Below are 17,172 nucleotides of genomic sequence, written 5' to 3'. Positions count from 1 at the left end.
AGTGCTCAAGGACCGAAGGCCAACATAAAGATAAGCAGGCTGAAAGAGGCAAGGAGCAGTGGGAGAGGAACCAACACTGCAGCCTGAAGCAGTAGTTGGTGTCACTGACATAGACACCTCAGGCACACCAGGCACCAACATAGTTAAGGGCAGTAATGAGTTGAATCACCATATGTGCACGTACACTTGTCCCTTAGATTAATGCAATGTGACCATGCACTGTGAAAAATAGTCTGTGCCACATTTTCCATGCTACCCAACAATGCCTTATGGAATTGGAAGTCCATACCCCAACACTGCACCAAGAACAAACATTGCAGTATTGTGTAAAACCGAACAGGGAGAGAATACAAAAGAAAATTAGAGACACTATGCCAGGGAAAATGTTTACAAAAAAATGACAATGTGAACGTAGAAATGAAAAATGTACTTTATGACTGACATGCTGCACATTGATGTTACAGATGTTCCTGCACCAGATGCAGCAGAAATGGAAACAGAGGGTAATGACGAAAGCCAGCCACAGTCTCAGACCGGCATCATCTTGTCCATTACACCAGCACTACCCAGACACAGAGCACAGTGGAACTACTTCCTGAATTTACTCAGGACTCTGATGACTTGCAAGATGACAAACACACATCACCTTCAGATGGTAGACATACCCACAGACGTCAGTCCCTTTTTCAGCACCAGCATACTCCCCTCAGGAGGCGTAGAGCACATGTCAGACAGAACTCAGAGGAAGGTGAGGGCCCATCTCTGTTTGGTGGTCTGGAGGCATCCATGTTAAAGGTGCAGTGCCTCCACTGTAAGCAGGCAGTTGGTGTCTATAAATCACAACAAGTGCCAGCTGAATGAAAACAGTGCAGGATGGACAGAAATCTACAGCTGAAAATCTAAGGGAGATGACAAATGCAATTAAGGAACTCTGCACTGTAAAGCAGAAGGACCATGTCACCCACTGTAGGCAAAATCACCAATTGATGGGTAGGTTGGATGGGTTCAGCCGATCTGTAAATTGCCCCACTAATGCAACTGCTTTGCTGTCACAACGTGCTGTGAGCATGCAAGTGGAAATGGTACATTGCAGTGGGGACTTTGCACGGGGATTGGTGCCGTTACCAATGCGTTGTAGGCCATGCAGACAGCCAGGAGTGCTGCAAACAGCAAGCTGGGTGGTGGGGATGGTGGGGAGCTCTTTAGCCGGACTAGTGTCACAGCCCCTGTGATGGATCCTAGGCATCGCAGTTCTAGACACAGTATTGTCTCAGAACACACAACAAGAGATGCCGCTGAACCCACTGAGCGTTCTAGTGGAGTTCCTGGCCACAAAAACGAATGTGGATATGTGCTGGGCCTTGCACATTTTCTGACATTGCATTGATAATATGATGTTAAAAGTATAACATTTAATGAGAGTACAGATAGTGCTTTAGACTAACTATGTTCTATGCCAACATATTTGACCTGAAGTTAAGGCAATAATTGTGATACCTGTAGCAAAAAAGAAACAAGATGTGGTGTTGTCATTACTTACATCACAAATAGTTGTGCATAATCTCAGCACATCTTTGCCTGCCGTCTGCTGCTGTGAATCGGTCTGCTGTGTGAGGGGGTGGCAATGGGTCATCATCCTCATCTGAGTCTGTATCTGTGGGTTCTACTGGTATACCTCTTGTTGTTGCGATGTTGTGCAGCATAGCACATGTGCCCACAAACTTACAGTGGGGTTTCCAGACTGTACTGTAGTGTGCCCCCACTTTTGTGCAGGCGCCAGAAGAGACTCTTCAGCAGGCCAAAGATCCTCTCAATAACACTTTGCGCTCTCCTTTGTTCCGCACTGTAATGCCGTTCACTTGGTGTGGCTGGATTGAGGTGTAGGAAAGTACCCTCTTTCTGGCATGGTTACCTCCACTTTTTGCCTGTTGTCAGTATGTTTGTGCTCACTCCCTTTAAACTTGGTTGCTTGGACCACAAACACCCCACATTTGACATATTGGTGCCCCCTTCTAAGTCCCTAAAATATGGTACCCAGGGCATTGGGGCACCAGGGGTTTCCCATGGACTGCAGCGTGTATTATGCCATCCATGGGGAGCCCATGCAAAGTGTATCTGCAGGCCTGCAATTGCAGCCTGCGTGAAAGGGTGCATGCACCCTTTTCACTACAGGTCACTGCACCAGGTCACTGTAAGTCACCCCTATTGTAGGCCCTTCTAGCCCAGAGGTCAAGGTGCAGGTGCCTCTGTGTGAGGTCACCCCTGCATGAGCAGTGGTGCCCCCCGAACTCCATCTCCCTTTTCATGGACTCGTGAGTGTGGGGATGCTATTTTACATGTGTAGTGGACAAAGGTCACTACCTATGTCCAGCTACATAATGGTAACTCTGAGCCTGGGCATGTTTGGTATCACAAATGTTGCAAACATACCCCAATACTGTTGCCAGTATTGGAAGTATGATTACATGCAATCTGGGGGCTCCTTAGAGGACACCCATTATTGCTCCTTACAGCTTTCTGGGGTCTTCCGGGCAGCCCAAGCTGCTGCCACCCCTCAGATGTGTTTCTGCCCTCCTGCTGGTTGAGCAGCTCAAGCCCAGGAAGGCAGAACAAAGGATTTCCTTTGGGAGAGGGAGGCAACACTCTCTTCCTTTGGAAATAGGTGTTACATGACTTGGGAGGGGTAGCCTCCCCAAGTCACTGGTATGCTTTGAAGGGCACATTTGGTGCCCTCCTTGTATAAACCAGTCTGCACTGGTTCAGGGACCTCCAGTCCATGCTCTTGTATGAAACTGGACAATGGAAAGGTGAGTGACCACTCCCCTGTCCATCACTACCCAAGGGGTGGTGCCCAGGGCTCCTCCAGGGGGCTCCTTGATTCTGCCATCTTGATTCCAAGGTGGGAAGAGGCCTCTGGGAGCATCTGAGTGGCCAGGTCAGGCAGGTGACTTCAGTGCCCCCTCCTGATAGGTGGTCACCTGGCTAGGTGACGAATCCCCCTTCCAGGGCTATTTAGGGCTCCCTCTTGGGTGGGTCCTCAGATTCAACTTGCAAGATTCCAGCAGGACTCCTCTGCGACATCTACTTCAGCTTCTGGCCACTGGAACCGCAACTGGTCTTCACAGGAACCTACAATCTGCAGCTCCAGCAATGACTTTGCCCTGCAACACTGTTTCTCCGGGTATTTCCAGCAACTGCAACCTTTCCCCAGCTGTGCATGCTCTGAGGGTGGCAAGTCTTATGTCTGCACAAGAAGCAATAAGGAATCTTCCTTGGAGTGAAGGAGTCACTTTGCATCTGCAGGCACCAACAACAACAAAGACTGGCTGTGTTGATCTCCTCTCATCCTGAGCTGCATGGGTCCTGCATCACAGGTGGTGGTCTAGTTGTTCCCTTGGTTCTCTCTGCCAGCTGTCCAACTTTGGTGAAGGTAAGCCATCTCCTCCAAGGGATCCTCAGGCTCCGTGTAGCCCCAGCCCCCTGCACACTTCGCTGTGATGCACAGCCTTCTGTGGGCTTTTCCGGCGGTGTAGGACCCTTCTTCAGTTGTGCTGTGTGGGCTCCTCAGCAAGTCCTGGGTCCTCATCCAGTGGGTCTTATGTGGAGGCTGGCTCTTCTTCTGTGGAGTCTCTGCATTGCTGTGTCGCGGTGCGAGCCGTGGCGCAAGGCGAACATTCGGCTCGTGACGCGGCCGCGATCCGCGGCGGCAGGACGTGCTGCTCCGCTGCCATTCTATATTTTCATCGAGGTCCCAAATTGGGCATGGGGCCTCTATGAGTTACGGGCGCGACGTGCCCCTGCTAGTTCTTGCCTCCCTCCACACACAACTCACCCCCACTTACTTTATGCTTCTTTTTTCTTTCTTCTTTTCTGCTTTCTTTGTTTCTCCCTGTATTTCTGCCCTTCTTTAGTTGCCATGATCCTTTCTCCTTCCCAGCATGCCTTCCTGCTCCCTGCATGCCTTTGGAACCTTATTCAACATGGTGACTTTTCTATAGGTTTCTATGCTATATTCCCAACCCAATATGGTGTCTTGTACTTCCTGTTGGTCACTTCCTGTTCTTTGGGTATATAATGTGTGTGATTCATGTTCTCTTTGCGCCGCAACACTTCCTTTGGGTGGTGATCTTCGCTCCTGTTTCTTCTGCATCAATTATATTTTTTCTTAGCCTGTTCCAGCTCTTTTCGTTGTCATTTTGTCTTTTGTTCAGATTTACTTTTTACTTTTTGTTTTTGTTCCAGGAGTTCCTGCTTGAGGTTTTTTCCCTTTTTGGGTTTTTTCCCTCTGGGACTCCTTCTGAAGGGCACGGACTGCCTTTGGCGTTCCCTCCGTCAGCAACATTGTGGCTACCAGAAATGGTTGCCCCTACTTGGGTCAAGGCAGAACCTATAGGAACGAAGACCGCGCCGCATTTCTAGTGGGCCACAGCCATAGACAACGAGTAGTTTGTGACATGTTGAGGGTCCCATGGGACTCCCCTCTGTGGGTTGAGTCCCCCTGGACCTTGCCGGTCTCCCGCAGCTCCACTTTTTGTCTACCGCAATTCTTGCCTTTGCCAAGGCTTTTTGGTGGCTTTTCCATGCCATAGACAGACTTCAATCTTCCATCTGGCGTGAGACATCAACTGCATCCTCCAGGAGTTCTTCACCGACTCCAGGGCTGCATTTCTGACTGTCTTCGTCCTACCATCGACCAACTCCTGCAACCACAGACGGGTGGATAGTGGCTTCTGCCACCACCGGACACTTGTACAAGTTCTGGACTTAGTCCTCTTCTTTTTCAGGTCTTTCTTCTTCAGGATCCACCACTCGTTTCTTGCAGTCTTTTTTGGGTGGTGCATTATTCTTCTTTTCAGTCCTTTTGGTGGTTTCGGGAAAAAAATGTAACTTACTCCTTTATTCGTGGTCGCTGGGGTGCACTGTTGTACTTACCTTTTGGGGCTCCTAGTTCTTCCAGCTTCTCTCTACAGATTCCACTTACCTGGGTGAGGGTCCTGCATTTGCATTCCATTTCTTTAGTATATGGTTTGGGCTCCCCCAAGGGTCACTATTGTCCATTGCTGTTGCACAATTTTCTGTTGCTATTTATGCCTATTTCTGATTACTAGTGTATATATTTAGTGTGTCTACTTACCTCCTGTTGAGGTATCGTCCCTCTAGTATTTTTGGTGCTGTGTTACTATAATAAGGACCCTTCATTTTTGTAACACAGAGTGTTTTCTTTCATGTATGTAAGTGCTGTGTGACTACAGTGTTATTGCATGAGCTTTGCATGTCTCCTAGATAAGTCTTGGCTTCTCATCCACAGCTACCTCTAGAGAACCCTGGCTTCTAAACACTGCCTACATTTCACTAATAGGGGAACCCAGGACCTGGTAAAAGGTGTGAGTAATATAAGTACTCATCACACACCAGGCCAGCTTCCTACATGAGGTATGGTGTTTGGATGAAGGACCGCACTGCACATGCACTGTCTCCTACAATGACAGGAGTAAAAATGGAGTAATTGTCATGTCTAACCTCACCTGTATGATATGCTACATTGTTCTCTGTTACATTACCAAGTAGGTATCCTTCTCCAAACTCTCCAGCGAGAAGCTGTGTGTACCGTCCACTATGTCTCAAGATGTACGAATCATGTGTGCTTCCAGGGAATCTGGTCACTATTCAGTAATGATGTGTGAGGCAATGGCAGATGACCTGCATGTTATGGCTATTTTTTCTATTCCTGTGCATGTACTCAGTTTCAGAATGTGGACAGATTGCAACTTGTGTCCCATCAATGCAGCCAATGACGTGGGAATTGGGATACCTGGTAAAAATGTAATTTTGTGAGCTGCAAGTCCTGTGGGTTGTTGGGGTATTTGATGTGCTTATTTATTTTAAATAACAATGTATTGAGGAATGCACTGAAGAAGCGTGAGAGCGTACTTTGAGTCACACCTCCAGCTGCTGCTATAACCCCCAATAGGTTCCTGAGGCTAAGAGGTGCAGGGAGCATAATAGCTGCACATGAGTGGGAATGGCATTGTTCTGTGTGTGTGTTACTGCAGTTGTGCTTGTAAATCTGCTATTAGGTCTAGTGTCTTTTCAGAATTCAATCTATACTATCAAATATCTCCTCCTTAGTTTGGTCAAACAGAGTAATGCGCACTCCGAAAATGCGCTCCTGTCTCCTCCTCACTCTCCTCAAACCTCCCAGGATCCTCATCCTGCTTGCCATGGCATAGAGTGCAGCCGTTGTTGAAAAGGCCTGATGCACTCTGGGCCTCTTTTCATAGGTTGCACCTGATTACCATCTGATTTGAGTTGGTGGTAAATTGCACATGCAAAATTCCAGTTTTGCGACCATTCGCAATTTGCAATTGGTTCATACATTTAAATTGTGATTCCTTATTTACAGACCGCATTTTGCAATTTGCAAAATTGAGTCGCAATTTTAGGTAATTGCTAATTTAGCAATTCCTTAAAATTGGACTGCGAATGCCTTTCATAAATCGTGAAAGGCTATTTTGCATTCGCAGTGTATTTTTGGTTTTTGCACCGTTTGCGAACACAAAATAGTTTGATACATCTGGCCCATTATGCCTCAGAATACACAAAAACAACCTGGCCTGGTTTAAATACCCAGGAATTGACCTAAGAAATGTAAGAGTTTTCATTATTCAGACTCCAATTTACCCTGTTTGTTTTCAACATTCAATCCATATATTATGTCTAGAGATATAAAAAATGTGCGGAATTTGCTTTCACTTAACTACGTAAAATTTCAGCAAGATTACACATAATTTAGAGAAATGTGAATCCTTCACTTTATGACATACTTTAGCATAAACTGCATCCTCAATTAATTTTTTGGTGCACTGATTCATTTAAAACCCTGGCAAAGGTTTTAAATGAACAAATGACAAAGAACCCTGGCAACAGCTGTTCAAGTGCGTTTGCAACAAATATTTTCCTTCAAATGGTACATTTCATGGTAAATTTTTACAGCAAATGGTGCATTTCTTGAGAAATTATTACTGCAAATGGCCTGTAGTTACATGAAGTATTGTGCTGGTTTAATTTCAGGAATTTCACGCAGGAAGCATAACACAAAATTCCAAAATTACGTAAAGTATGTTGGCGTAATTTAAATTTATTTTCCGATGGATTAAACTTCTTCCTGTTTCCATCCTTTTTATCCATCCAGAGTCACATTTGCACTGATATGAAAAAGGAGAGGAGTCCTAGCATCACAGCAGATTTGCTTGACATCTTCCTCGTTGCTCAATCTACTCCACAGGCATACCGTTGCCTTTCTTTAAGATTCCACTGAAATTATTTCTCTAGTTGCCTCCAATTTGATATTCTCCTTGTACGGAGATGTTTTCCCTAATTTTAGGATTTTTCTGTTATCCTAGATTTTCTGAATACTATTTCCCAACTCAGCCAAGTTTCCCTAGCTTCTAAAACACCAGTCCCTTAAGGGCAGTCGTGTTTTCGTATTTTACCACGCGAATGGTTCTGTGGCCTTGCTGAAGTCGCACAGCTCAAGCAACTTCTGAGCTGCCCTGCCGGGGTGTCACCACTCTGGCAGATCCAGTTCATTCCCTTGCCTTCAAGGTCGAGGCTTCTTGGCTCCCACGGCTCTGACCTTCTCGCTCAGCTTTGCTTTCAATGTTACACACTTCAGCACAAAGTCCAGCCACTCCCACAAGCCGCCAGCCCGAGCTCATGCACGCTATTTACGCGAGGCTCGCGGTATATAAGGCGAGCTGTGGCTGCCTGGGACGCGTCAAGCCAGTAAGCAGGAGCGCTCCGCACACCTTGGACAAAGACTCCACCGCTTGGACAAAGACTCCGCCGCTTCAGGGAAAGGTCATGGCTTTCACCAAGGACACCCGTGTTCAGCTGAGCGATGGGCACACCATGCCAGTGCTTGGACTTGGCACCTACGCCGCCAAGACCGTAGGTTTGGTTTATATATCTCCGGATCCGCTCTAGTGTGACATTCGTGCCCAGTGCTTCAAAGGGAAACATAAATGTGCAGGTACTCTCGATTAGAGCACCTGTTTGCTCCTGAGAAGTACGGGCACTCTCCCACTAAATGTATTGCAGTAATAGTGAGAAGTGCAGGTACTCTCCCACTGAATGTATTGCAGCAGTGCTGAGGAGTGCAGGTGTTCTCGCTTTTAAATTGAAGAAGTGCAGGTACGCAGTACCGGACAGTACCTGCCCACTGAAAGCACTATTGGTGTCGGCACTACAGTCCTCACACCTGGTGAAGGGCTCAGTGTTTTGAGTTTCTCCGCTTTGAATGTTGCGCTGGTTCTCTCGCAGATTAGAGGATGGGCGGGGAGGGGGTCACTGATTTTGGGTTTTGCCTCAAAGTTTTCTGTTTTGCCTGCTAAATTCACATTTTGGGAATATTTCACTTAGTCATGTCCTCCCCCCCCCCCCCCCCCCCCCCCGCCGTGCCTAAAGAGAATGACCTGAGTGAAGCAATTAATATGAGGTGAGTTAAAGGAGCTACGCAGCACGTCAGCCTGAGGCTTTATTTCCGTCTCCTGGGTCACTCTGAAGTGAGTCGCCTCAAGGAACGTACCGGAAGCTCAAGGGGAACAGGTAACTCGGAGGGAAATAATACGGGGCACCGGAGAAGGACTGACCACACGGGGATGGATAGAAATGCACAGTGCAATATAAATGATGAATTTCTTAAGTACACGAGGCAAGTTATAACCCATAACTTTACTGTTGAATAGAAGCTGGCAATTTATACGATAAATAATATTATTCTAAGAATCTATGGCTGCGTGCAGGGATGGTGAGTACATTCTGGGTCCACCTCAGTGCCGGGTGTTTATTGTGCAGCCCAGGGCCGACACTAGGCCGGCGCGGCCGGTGCCATCGCACAGGGCGCTGACTTTGCTGGGGCGCCTGTTTGTAAGTATATTATGGTTTTGAAAGCACCCGCTGCCACATTTCTTGCCTGCAGCAATTTTCAGGCAACAATAAAAGTGACAAGATAACACGGGTGATTACTGTTCTTCCTGGAAAGAGAACGAGTTTTGTTTAGTGGAAGTTTTGACTCATCATAAGTTAGCTCAGAGGGTTAATATGCCTCTTGCAAACAGCGTGTACCACAGATCACAAAAGCACATTTCATGTAGAAAGTGTTTGCTTATTATTTTTACTGGTTACTGCTTTTGTCAGAGATTCTTTTGTTACTTGCAGTTAATTAGTTAAAATCCTCACATTGAACAGTGAGCTATTAACGACCATCGAGAGCTGCATGGAAACTGTATAGATTAGAGAGTTATGATTTTTCCCCAGCCTTTCATTCTCCTAATGTTGCAAAAAGGTACGATTTAGGTGGAAATCAGTTCTTATTATTAAAGAGAATCCCCAACCATGGTGTTACCTTTTAAATTCTGAGTTTGTGCCTCTCCAGACCAAGCACTTCTAAACTATACTGCCTACCATAATGAATGACATGTGGCGCCTACAACTTGTAGTCCTATGTCCGATGTCACATGAGGTATATACTGACTGGCACACACAATTGTCTCTGTGTAATGTGTGTGATGTAAAGTGCTCATACTCCCTACACTGGTATGAGAGATGCTATTACCATTAATTAAAGTGATTAAGAGTGATTATGGAGACTTGAGGGACACTGTTAAGGGACTGTAATGAGGGAGTACATGGCAGAGGTGGTAATGGGGGTGCCAACAAACATTGTTGCACTGGGCGTCACCAGCGCTAACAATGGCCCTGGCGCATTCAGTACATTTTAATACTGCCTGGTTAAATTACTGGGTGAACAACGACCCCACCTTTCTGAGTTTTGGACTTCGGGAGGGGGAATAGCATGGGAATTTCGCACACTTTGCCCTACTTTTAGGTGCACATTCTCAGAATACTTGGTACTTGCCCACTTGAGTTGCAGCAGGATTTACAACAAATTGTGCAAATCATGCAGACAAAACACCTGGGGACTTCGCTGATACTTCATCAGTTATGATCCCGGGCCCACACCCGCCTCTGTCTGCATTAACGTGGGAAAGGGAATGAGTGATTAAACATGTGGGATTTTTAGTGGACACCAGTGGACCGAACAACAATTATATTTCTTTTGTAAGGGGAAACGTTGTTTCCAGGGGTGGACATAGTAAGGACAGAAATGTGGCGTAAAATCTCTGCAGTTGTGCTTTGCGATGATGCAAATGGAGACGGAATTACAGTTTAGGCACAAGTGCGCCAAGGTTGAGCCTTAGATTTGGCTTTGCTTCACTGGCCAAAACATGAGTCCAGCCACTCACCATTTCACAGTTTAAATGTGCAAAATCATTGTCAACATTATCTCTCATCTCATGATCTAGATTGGCTAGGACCAATGAGTTGAGTCCTTGATGAAAAATCTGGTTTAGCGTCCATCCTCGATGCTTAAAAAGGCAAGAGCGGAGCTTCTGGCACGATCCTTATTAATGCAATTATCAATGTCTTTTGTGACTTATGCACACTGCAGATGCAGTCGAGGCACACAAAAAAGGCAAGCTTAGCATTTTATCCACAAGAGCTTCACTGGAGGAGGAAAAATCTGAATGGTTTGCACCAGTTACATACTGTATTTTACTGACACCTGAAAGGTGGATCCTCAAGGAGTCTTTACAGATAAGTCTATGCATGCTCATTGTGCCTAATCGGCTGATTCCCCATCCACTGGTTTCACCGCCTCCTTAAGAGGTCGGTAACCACTTTTTGGCTAGTTTTTGACAGAGGAAGTTGAATGAAAGCTGCTTATGAAGCATAGTTATCCAGTAATGGTGCTCCAGCACTGCGTCAGCTCGGCCATCTGATACCTCTTGCTGGTAGGAAAGATATGGAACAACGTGTCCGGAACCACGACTGCGTTGTTCATGCAAGCGGAACAACTCTCCCCTGAACAACGCAGGCCTCTTTCTCTGCCTCAACCACGCATGTGAGCAACGCACATGCATGGTTAAGGCAGAGAAAAAGGAAGATCCATCGGGAGAGGATGCGGCCAGGTAAGTGGGGCTGGGGCAGTGTTGGGGATAGTTTTTAGGGGTGGGGGCAGGGGGTGAAGGGGTGGGCGTGGTTAGGTTATTATTTTTTTTTAAGGGACGGGGTGGGGCGGTCGGTACTATGGTTTTTAGGGCAGGGTGGGGGGTCGGGGTTATTTTGTTTTTAGGGGCAGGGGTGGAGGGTCGAGGTAATTTTGAATTTAGGAGGGTGGGGATGTTGGGTTTTTAGGGGCGGGGGATGGGGTAATTTTGAATTTAGGGCGGATGGGAGGTTGGGTTTTTTAAGAGCGGGGTGGGGAGTCAGGGTAACTTTGTATTTGGGTGGTGTGATAATTATGTTTTTAGGGCGGGTTGGGGCAAGTTTTTAGGGGTGGGGGTTGGGGTAATTTTGTATTTAGGGCAGGTGAGGGGCAGGTTATTGGGGTGGGGGTTGGGGTAATTTTGTATTTAGGGCGGGTGGGGGGTCAGGATTTTAGGGGCGGGGCAGGGAGTTGGGGTCATTTTGTATTCAGGACAGTTGGGGGCAGGTTTTTAAGGGTGGGGGTTGGGGTAATTTTGTATTTATGTTGGGTGGGGGCACTTTATTAGGGCTGGGCATGGGGGGGTTAGGGTAATTTTGTATTTAGGGTGGGGGCGGGTTTTTAGGGGTTGGATCAGGGTAATTTTGTATTTTATTGGGTTTTTAGAGGCGGAGTGGGGAGTTTGGTTAATTTTGTATTCAGGGCAGGCGGGGGTTCAGGTTTTTAGGGGTAGGGATGGGGGCGTCAGGGTAATTTTGTTTTTAGGGGTTCAGTAGTTTTATTTTTGGGCGGTGGTGGTCAGTTTTAGGGCTGTGGGTGGGGGTATCGGGGTAGTTTTCAAAGGTGGGGTGTTGGGGTACTTCTGTTTTTAGGGGCAGGAGTGGGGTGTCAGGGTAATTTTGTTTTTAGGGATTGGGTTGGTTTATTTTTCGGAGTGGGGGTCGGTATTAGGGCTCAGGGGGGTGGGGGTATCATGGTAGTTTTTAAGGGTGGGTGTAGGAAAGTACCATCTTGCCTGGCATGTTACCCCCATTTTTCACTGTATATATGTTGTTTTAGTTGTATGTGTCACTGGGACCCTGGTAACCCAGGGCCCCAGTGCTCATAAGTGTGCCTGAATGTGTTACCTGTGTAGTGACTAACTGTCTCACTGAGGCTCTGCTAATCAGAACCTCAGTGGTTATGCTCTCTCATTTCTTTCCAAATTGTCACTGACAGGCTAGTGACCATTTTTACCAATTTACATTGGCTTACTGGAACACCCTTATAATCCCCTAGTATATGGTACTGAGGTACCCAGGGTATTGGGGTTCCAGGAGATCCCTATGGGCTGCAGCATTTCTTTTGCCACCCATAGGGAGCTCTGACAATTCTTACACAGGCCTGCCACTGCAGCCTGAGTGAAATAACGTCCACGTTGTTTCACAGCCATTTTACACTGCACTTAAGTAACTTATAAGTCACCTATATGTCTAACCTTTACCTGGTAAAGGTTAGGTGCAAAGTTACTTAGTGTGAGGGCACCCTGGCACTAGCCAAGGTGCCCCCACATTGTTCAGAGCCAATTCACTGAACTTTGTGAGTGCGGGGACACCATTACACGCGTGCACTACATATAGGTCACTACCTATATGTAGCTTCACCATGGTAACTCCGAATATGGCCATGTAACATGTCTATGATCATGGAATTGCCCCCTCTATGCCATCCTGGCATTGTTGGTACAATTCCATGATCCCAGTGGTCTGTAGCACAGACCCTGGTACTGCCAGACTGCCCTTCCTGGGGTTTCTCCGCAGCTGCTGCTGCTGCCAACCCCTCAGACAGGCAGCTGCCCTCCTGGGGTCCAGCCAGGCCTGGCCCAGGATGGCAGAACAAAGAACTTCCTCTGAGAGAGGGTGTGACACCCTCTCCCTTTGGAAAATGGTGTGAAGGCAGGGGAGGAGTAGCCTCCCCCAGCCTCTGGAAATGCTTTGTTGGGCACAGATGTGCCCAATTCTGCATAAGCCAGTCTACACCGGTTCAGGGACCCCTTAGCCCCTGCTCTGGCGCGAAACTGGACAAAGGAAAGGGGAGTGACCACTCCCCTGACCTGCACCTCCCCTGGGAGGTGTCCAGAGCTCCTCCAGTGTGCTCCAGACCTCTGCCATCTTGGAAACAGAGGTGCTGCTGGCACACTGGACTGCTCTGAGTGGCCAGTGCCACCAGGTGACGTCAGAGACTCCTTGTGATAGGCTCCTTCAGGTGTTAGTAGCCTTTCCTCTCTCCTAGGTAGCCAAACCCTCTTTTCTGGCTATTTAGGGTCTCTGTCTCTGGGGAAACTTCAGATAACGAATGCATGAGCTCAGCCGAGTTCCTCTGCATCTCCCTCTTCACCTTCTGATAAGGAATCGACCGCTGACCGCGCTGGAAGCCTGCAAACCTGCAACATAGTAGCAAAGACGACTACTGCAACTCTGTAACGCTGATCCTGCCGCCTTCTCGACTGTTTTCCTGCTTGTGCATGCTGTGGGGGTAGTCTGCCTCCTCTCTGCACCAGAAGCTCCGAAGAAATCTCCCGTGGGTCGACGGAATCTTCCCCCTGCAACCGCAGGCACCAAAAAGCTGCATCTCCGGTCCCTTAGGTCTCCTCTCAGCACGACGAGCGAGGTCCCTCGAATCCAGCGACACCGTCCAAGTGACTCCCACAGTCCAGTGACTCTTCAGCCCGAGTTTGGTGGAGGTAAGTCCTTGCCTCACCTCGCTGGGCTGCATTGCTGGGAACCGCGACTTTGCAAGCTTCTCCGGCCCCTGTGCACTTCCGGCGGAAATCCTGTGTGCACAGCCAAGCCTGGGTCCACGGCACTCTAACCTGCATTGCACGACTTTCTAAGTTGGTCTCCGGCGACGTGGGACTCCTTTGTGCAACTTCGGCGAGCACCGTTTCACGCATCCTCGTAGTGCCTGTTTCTGGCACTTCTCCGGGTGCTACCTGCTTCAGTGAGGGCTCCTTGTCTTGCTCGACGTCCCCTCTCTCTGCAGGTCCAATTTGCGACCTCCTGGTCCCTCCTGGGCCCCAGCAGCGTCCAAAAACGCCAAACGCACGATTTGCGTGTAGCAAGGCTTGTTGGCGTCCATCTGGCGGGAAAACACTTCTGCACGACTCTCTAAGGCGTGGGGGATCCATCCTCCAAAGGGGAAGTCTCTAGCCCTTGTCGTTCCTGCAGTATTCACAGTTCTTCAGCCTAGTAAGAGCTTCTTTGCACCAACCGCTGGCATTTCTTGGGCATCTGCCCATCTCCGAGCTGCTTGTGACTTTTGGACTTGGTCCCCTTGTTCCACAGGTACCTTCAGACAGGAATCCATCGTTGTTGCATTGCTGATTTGTGTTTTCCTTGCATTCTCCCTCTAACACGACTATTTGGTCCTTAGGGGAACTTTGGTGCACTTTGCACTCACTTTTCAGGGTCTTGGGGTGGGTTATTTTGCTAACTCTCACTACTTTCTAATAGTCCCAGCGACCCTCTACAAGGTCACATAGGTTTGGGGTCCATTCGTGGTTCGCATTCCACTTCTGGAGTATATGGTTTGTGTTGCCCCTATCCCTATGTTTCCCCATTGCATCCTATTGTAACTATACATTGTTTGCACTGTTTTCTAAGACTATACTGCATATTTTTGCTATTGTGTATATATATCTTGTGTATATTTCCTATCCTCTCACTGAGGGTACACTCTAAGATACTTTGGCATATTGTCATAAAAATAAAGTACCTTTATTTTTAGTATAACTGTGTATTGTGTTTTCTTATGATATTGTGCAAATGACACTAAGTGGTACTGTAGTAGCTTCACACGTCTCCTAGTTCAGCCTGAGCTGCTTTGCTAAGCTACCATTATCTATCAGCCTAAGCTGCTAGACACCCTATACACTAATAAGGGATAACTGGGCCTGGTGCAAGGTGCAAGTACCCCTTGGTACTCACTACAAGCCAGTCCAGCCTCCTACATTGGTTGTGCAGCGGTGGGATAAGTGCTTTGAGACTACTTACCACTCTTGTCATTGTACTTTTCATAAGAGAAAAATATACAAAACAAGGTCAGTGTATATACACATAGCCAAAAAGTTTTGCATTTCCTCTTTTCACTCTTTTCTAAGTGCTGAAAAGTACTTCTAAACTTTCAAAAAGTTCTTAAAAGTTTAAAAAGTTTTTTCTGTCTTTCCAAAAAGTTCTGAAAACTTTTTTTCTTTGTCTATCACTTTAACTCTCTCTAAAAATGTCTGGCACAGGCCAAAAAGTTGAACTGTCCAAACTTGCATATGATCACCTTAGCTGGAAAGGAGCAAGGAGTCTCTGCATAGAGAGAGGTTTGAGTGTAGGGAAGAATCCTTCCTTAGAACTGTTAATTAATATGCTTAGAGTACAGGATAAGGCCATAAGTGCCCAATCTGTAGAAAAAGTAGCTAATGGTTCTCAATCTGATCCAGGGACTCCCCCAGGAAAAGGTTCAGGAAAGAAACTTCTCAGCCTGCCCATTACTAGACAGTCTAGCATAGTTGGTACAGAGGTTGAATCACACCATACTGATGGTGTGCTCTCACATTATACTGGTAGCCAAGCTGTTAGGGTGCCCTCTGTAAGGGACAGGTCTCCTTCTGTTCATTCCCACCATACCTCTGTATCTAGAAATGTCCCTCCCACCCACCCTGATGACAGATTGTTGGAAAGGGAGCTCAATAGATTGAGAGTGGAGCAAACCAGACTGAAGCTCAAGAAGCAACAGCTGGATTTGGATAGACAGTCTTTAGAAATAGAGAGGGAAAGACAGAAAATGGGTTTAGATACCCATGGTGGCAGCAGCAGTATTCCCCATAGTCATCCTGCAAAAGAGCATGATTCCAGGAATCTGCATAAGATAGTTCCCCCTTACAAGGAGGGGGATGACATTAACAAGTGGTTTGCTGCACTTGAGAGGGCCTGTGCTGTACAGGATGTCCCTCAAAAGCAGTGGGCTGCTATCCTATGGCTATCATTTACTGGAAAAGGTAGGGATAGGCTCCTTACTGTAAAAGAAAATGATGCTAACAATTTCCAAGTTCTTAAGAATGCACTCCTGGATGGTTATGGCTTAACCACTGAACAGTACAGGATAAAGTTCAGAGATACCAAAAAGGAGTCTTCACAAGACTGGGTTGATTTCATTGACCAGGCAGTGAAGGCCTTGGAGGGGTGGTTACATGGCAGTAAAGTTACTGATTATGACAGCCTGTATAACTTTATCCTGAGAGAGCATATTCTTAATAATTGTGTGTCTGATTTGTTGCACCAGTACTTGGTGGACTCTGATCTGACCTCTCCCCAAGAATTGGGAAAGAAGGCAGACAAATGGGTCAGAACAAGAGTGAACAGAAAAGTTCATACAGGGGGTGACAAAGATGGCAACAAAAAGAAGGATGGTAAGTCTTCTGACAAGGGTGGGGACAAATCTAAGAATGAGTCTTCATCAGGCCCACAAAAACACTCTGGTGGGGGTGGTGGGCCCAAATCCTCCTTTAATCAGAACAAGGAAAAGAAACCATGGTGCTATTTATGTAAGATAAAAGGCCATTGGACAACAGATCCCAGTTGTCCAAAGAAAGGCACCACAGCTCCTACCACTACAACCCCTACTGCTACACCTAGTGTCCCTACTAATAGCAGTAGTGGTGGGAGCAAACCTACTAATAGCCAATCCAAGGGAGTAGCTGGGCTCACTTTTGGTAATTTAGTTGGGGTTGGTCTGATTAGGGAGACCACAGAGGCTACTTTAGTCTCTGAAGGGGCTATTGACTTAGCCACTTTGGTTGCTTGCCCCCATAACTTGGAGAAGTACAAGCAACTAACCCTAATAAATGGTGTTGAGGTCCAGGCCTACAGGGACACAGGTGCCAGTGTCACAATGGTGATTGAGAAACTGGTGCACCCTGAACAACACATACTTGGACACCAGTACCAAGTAACCGATGCTCACAACATAACACAAAGCCACCCCATGGCTGTTGTAAATCTCAACTGGGGGGGGGTATCTGGTCCAAAGAAAGTTGTGGTAGCCACAGATTTACCTGTAGACTGTCTACTAGGAAATGATTTGGAGACATCAGC

At 47.1% G+C, this 17,172-nt stretch overlaps 1 protein-coding gene across 1 annotated transcript in view; it reads left to right on the top strand.

Moving 5' to 3' along the window:
* Nucleotides 1-7,683: 7,683 nt before the first annotated feature.
* Nucleotides 7,684-17,172, top strand: part of LOC138287511 (rho crystallin-like) — a 105,767-nt gene continuing 96,278 nt past the window's right edge. Inside the window, exon 1 of the mRNA XM_069227978.1 lies at nucleotides 7,684-7,950. Within this exon, the coding sequence (XP_069084079.1) occupies nucleotides 7,717-7,950 (234 nt within the window). The 5' untranslated portion in view covers nucleotides 7,684-7,716. The remainder of the gene's footprint in view (nucleotides 7,951-17,172) is intronic.

The sequence above is a fragment of the Pleurodeles waltl genome, chromosome 4_1 (assembly GCF_031143425.1).
Source record: "Pleurodeles waltl isolate 20211129_DDA chromosome 4_1, aPleWal1.hap1.20221129, whole genome shotgun sequence".
Classification (NCBI taxonomy): Eukaryota; Metazoa; Chordata; class Amphibia; order Caudata; family Salamandridae; genus Pleurodeles; species Pleurodeles waltl.
This window is presented reverse-complemented; position numbering and strand designations above follow the sequence as displayed.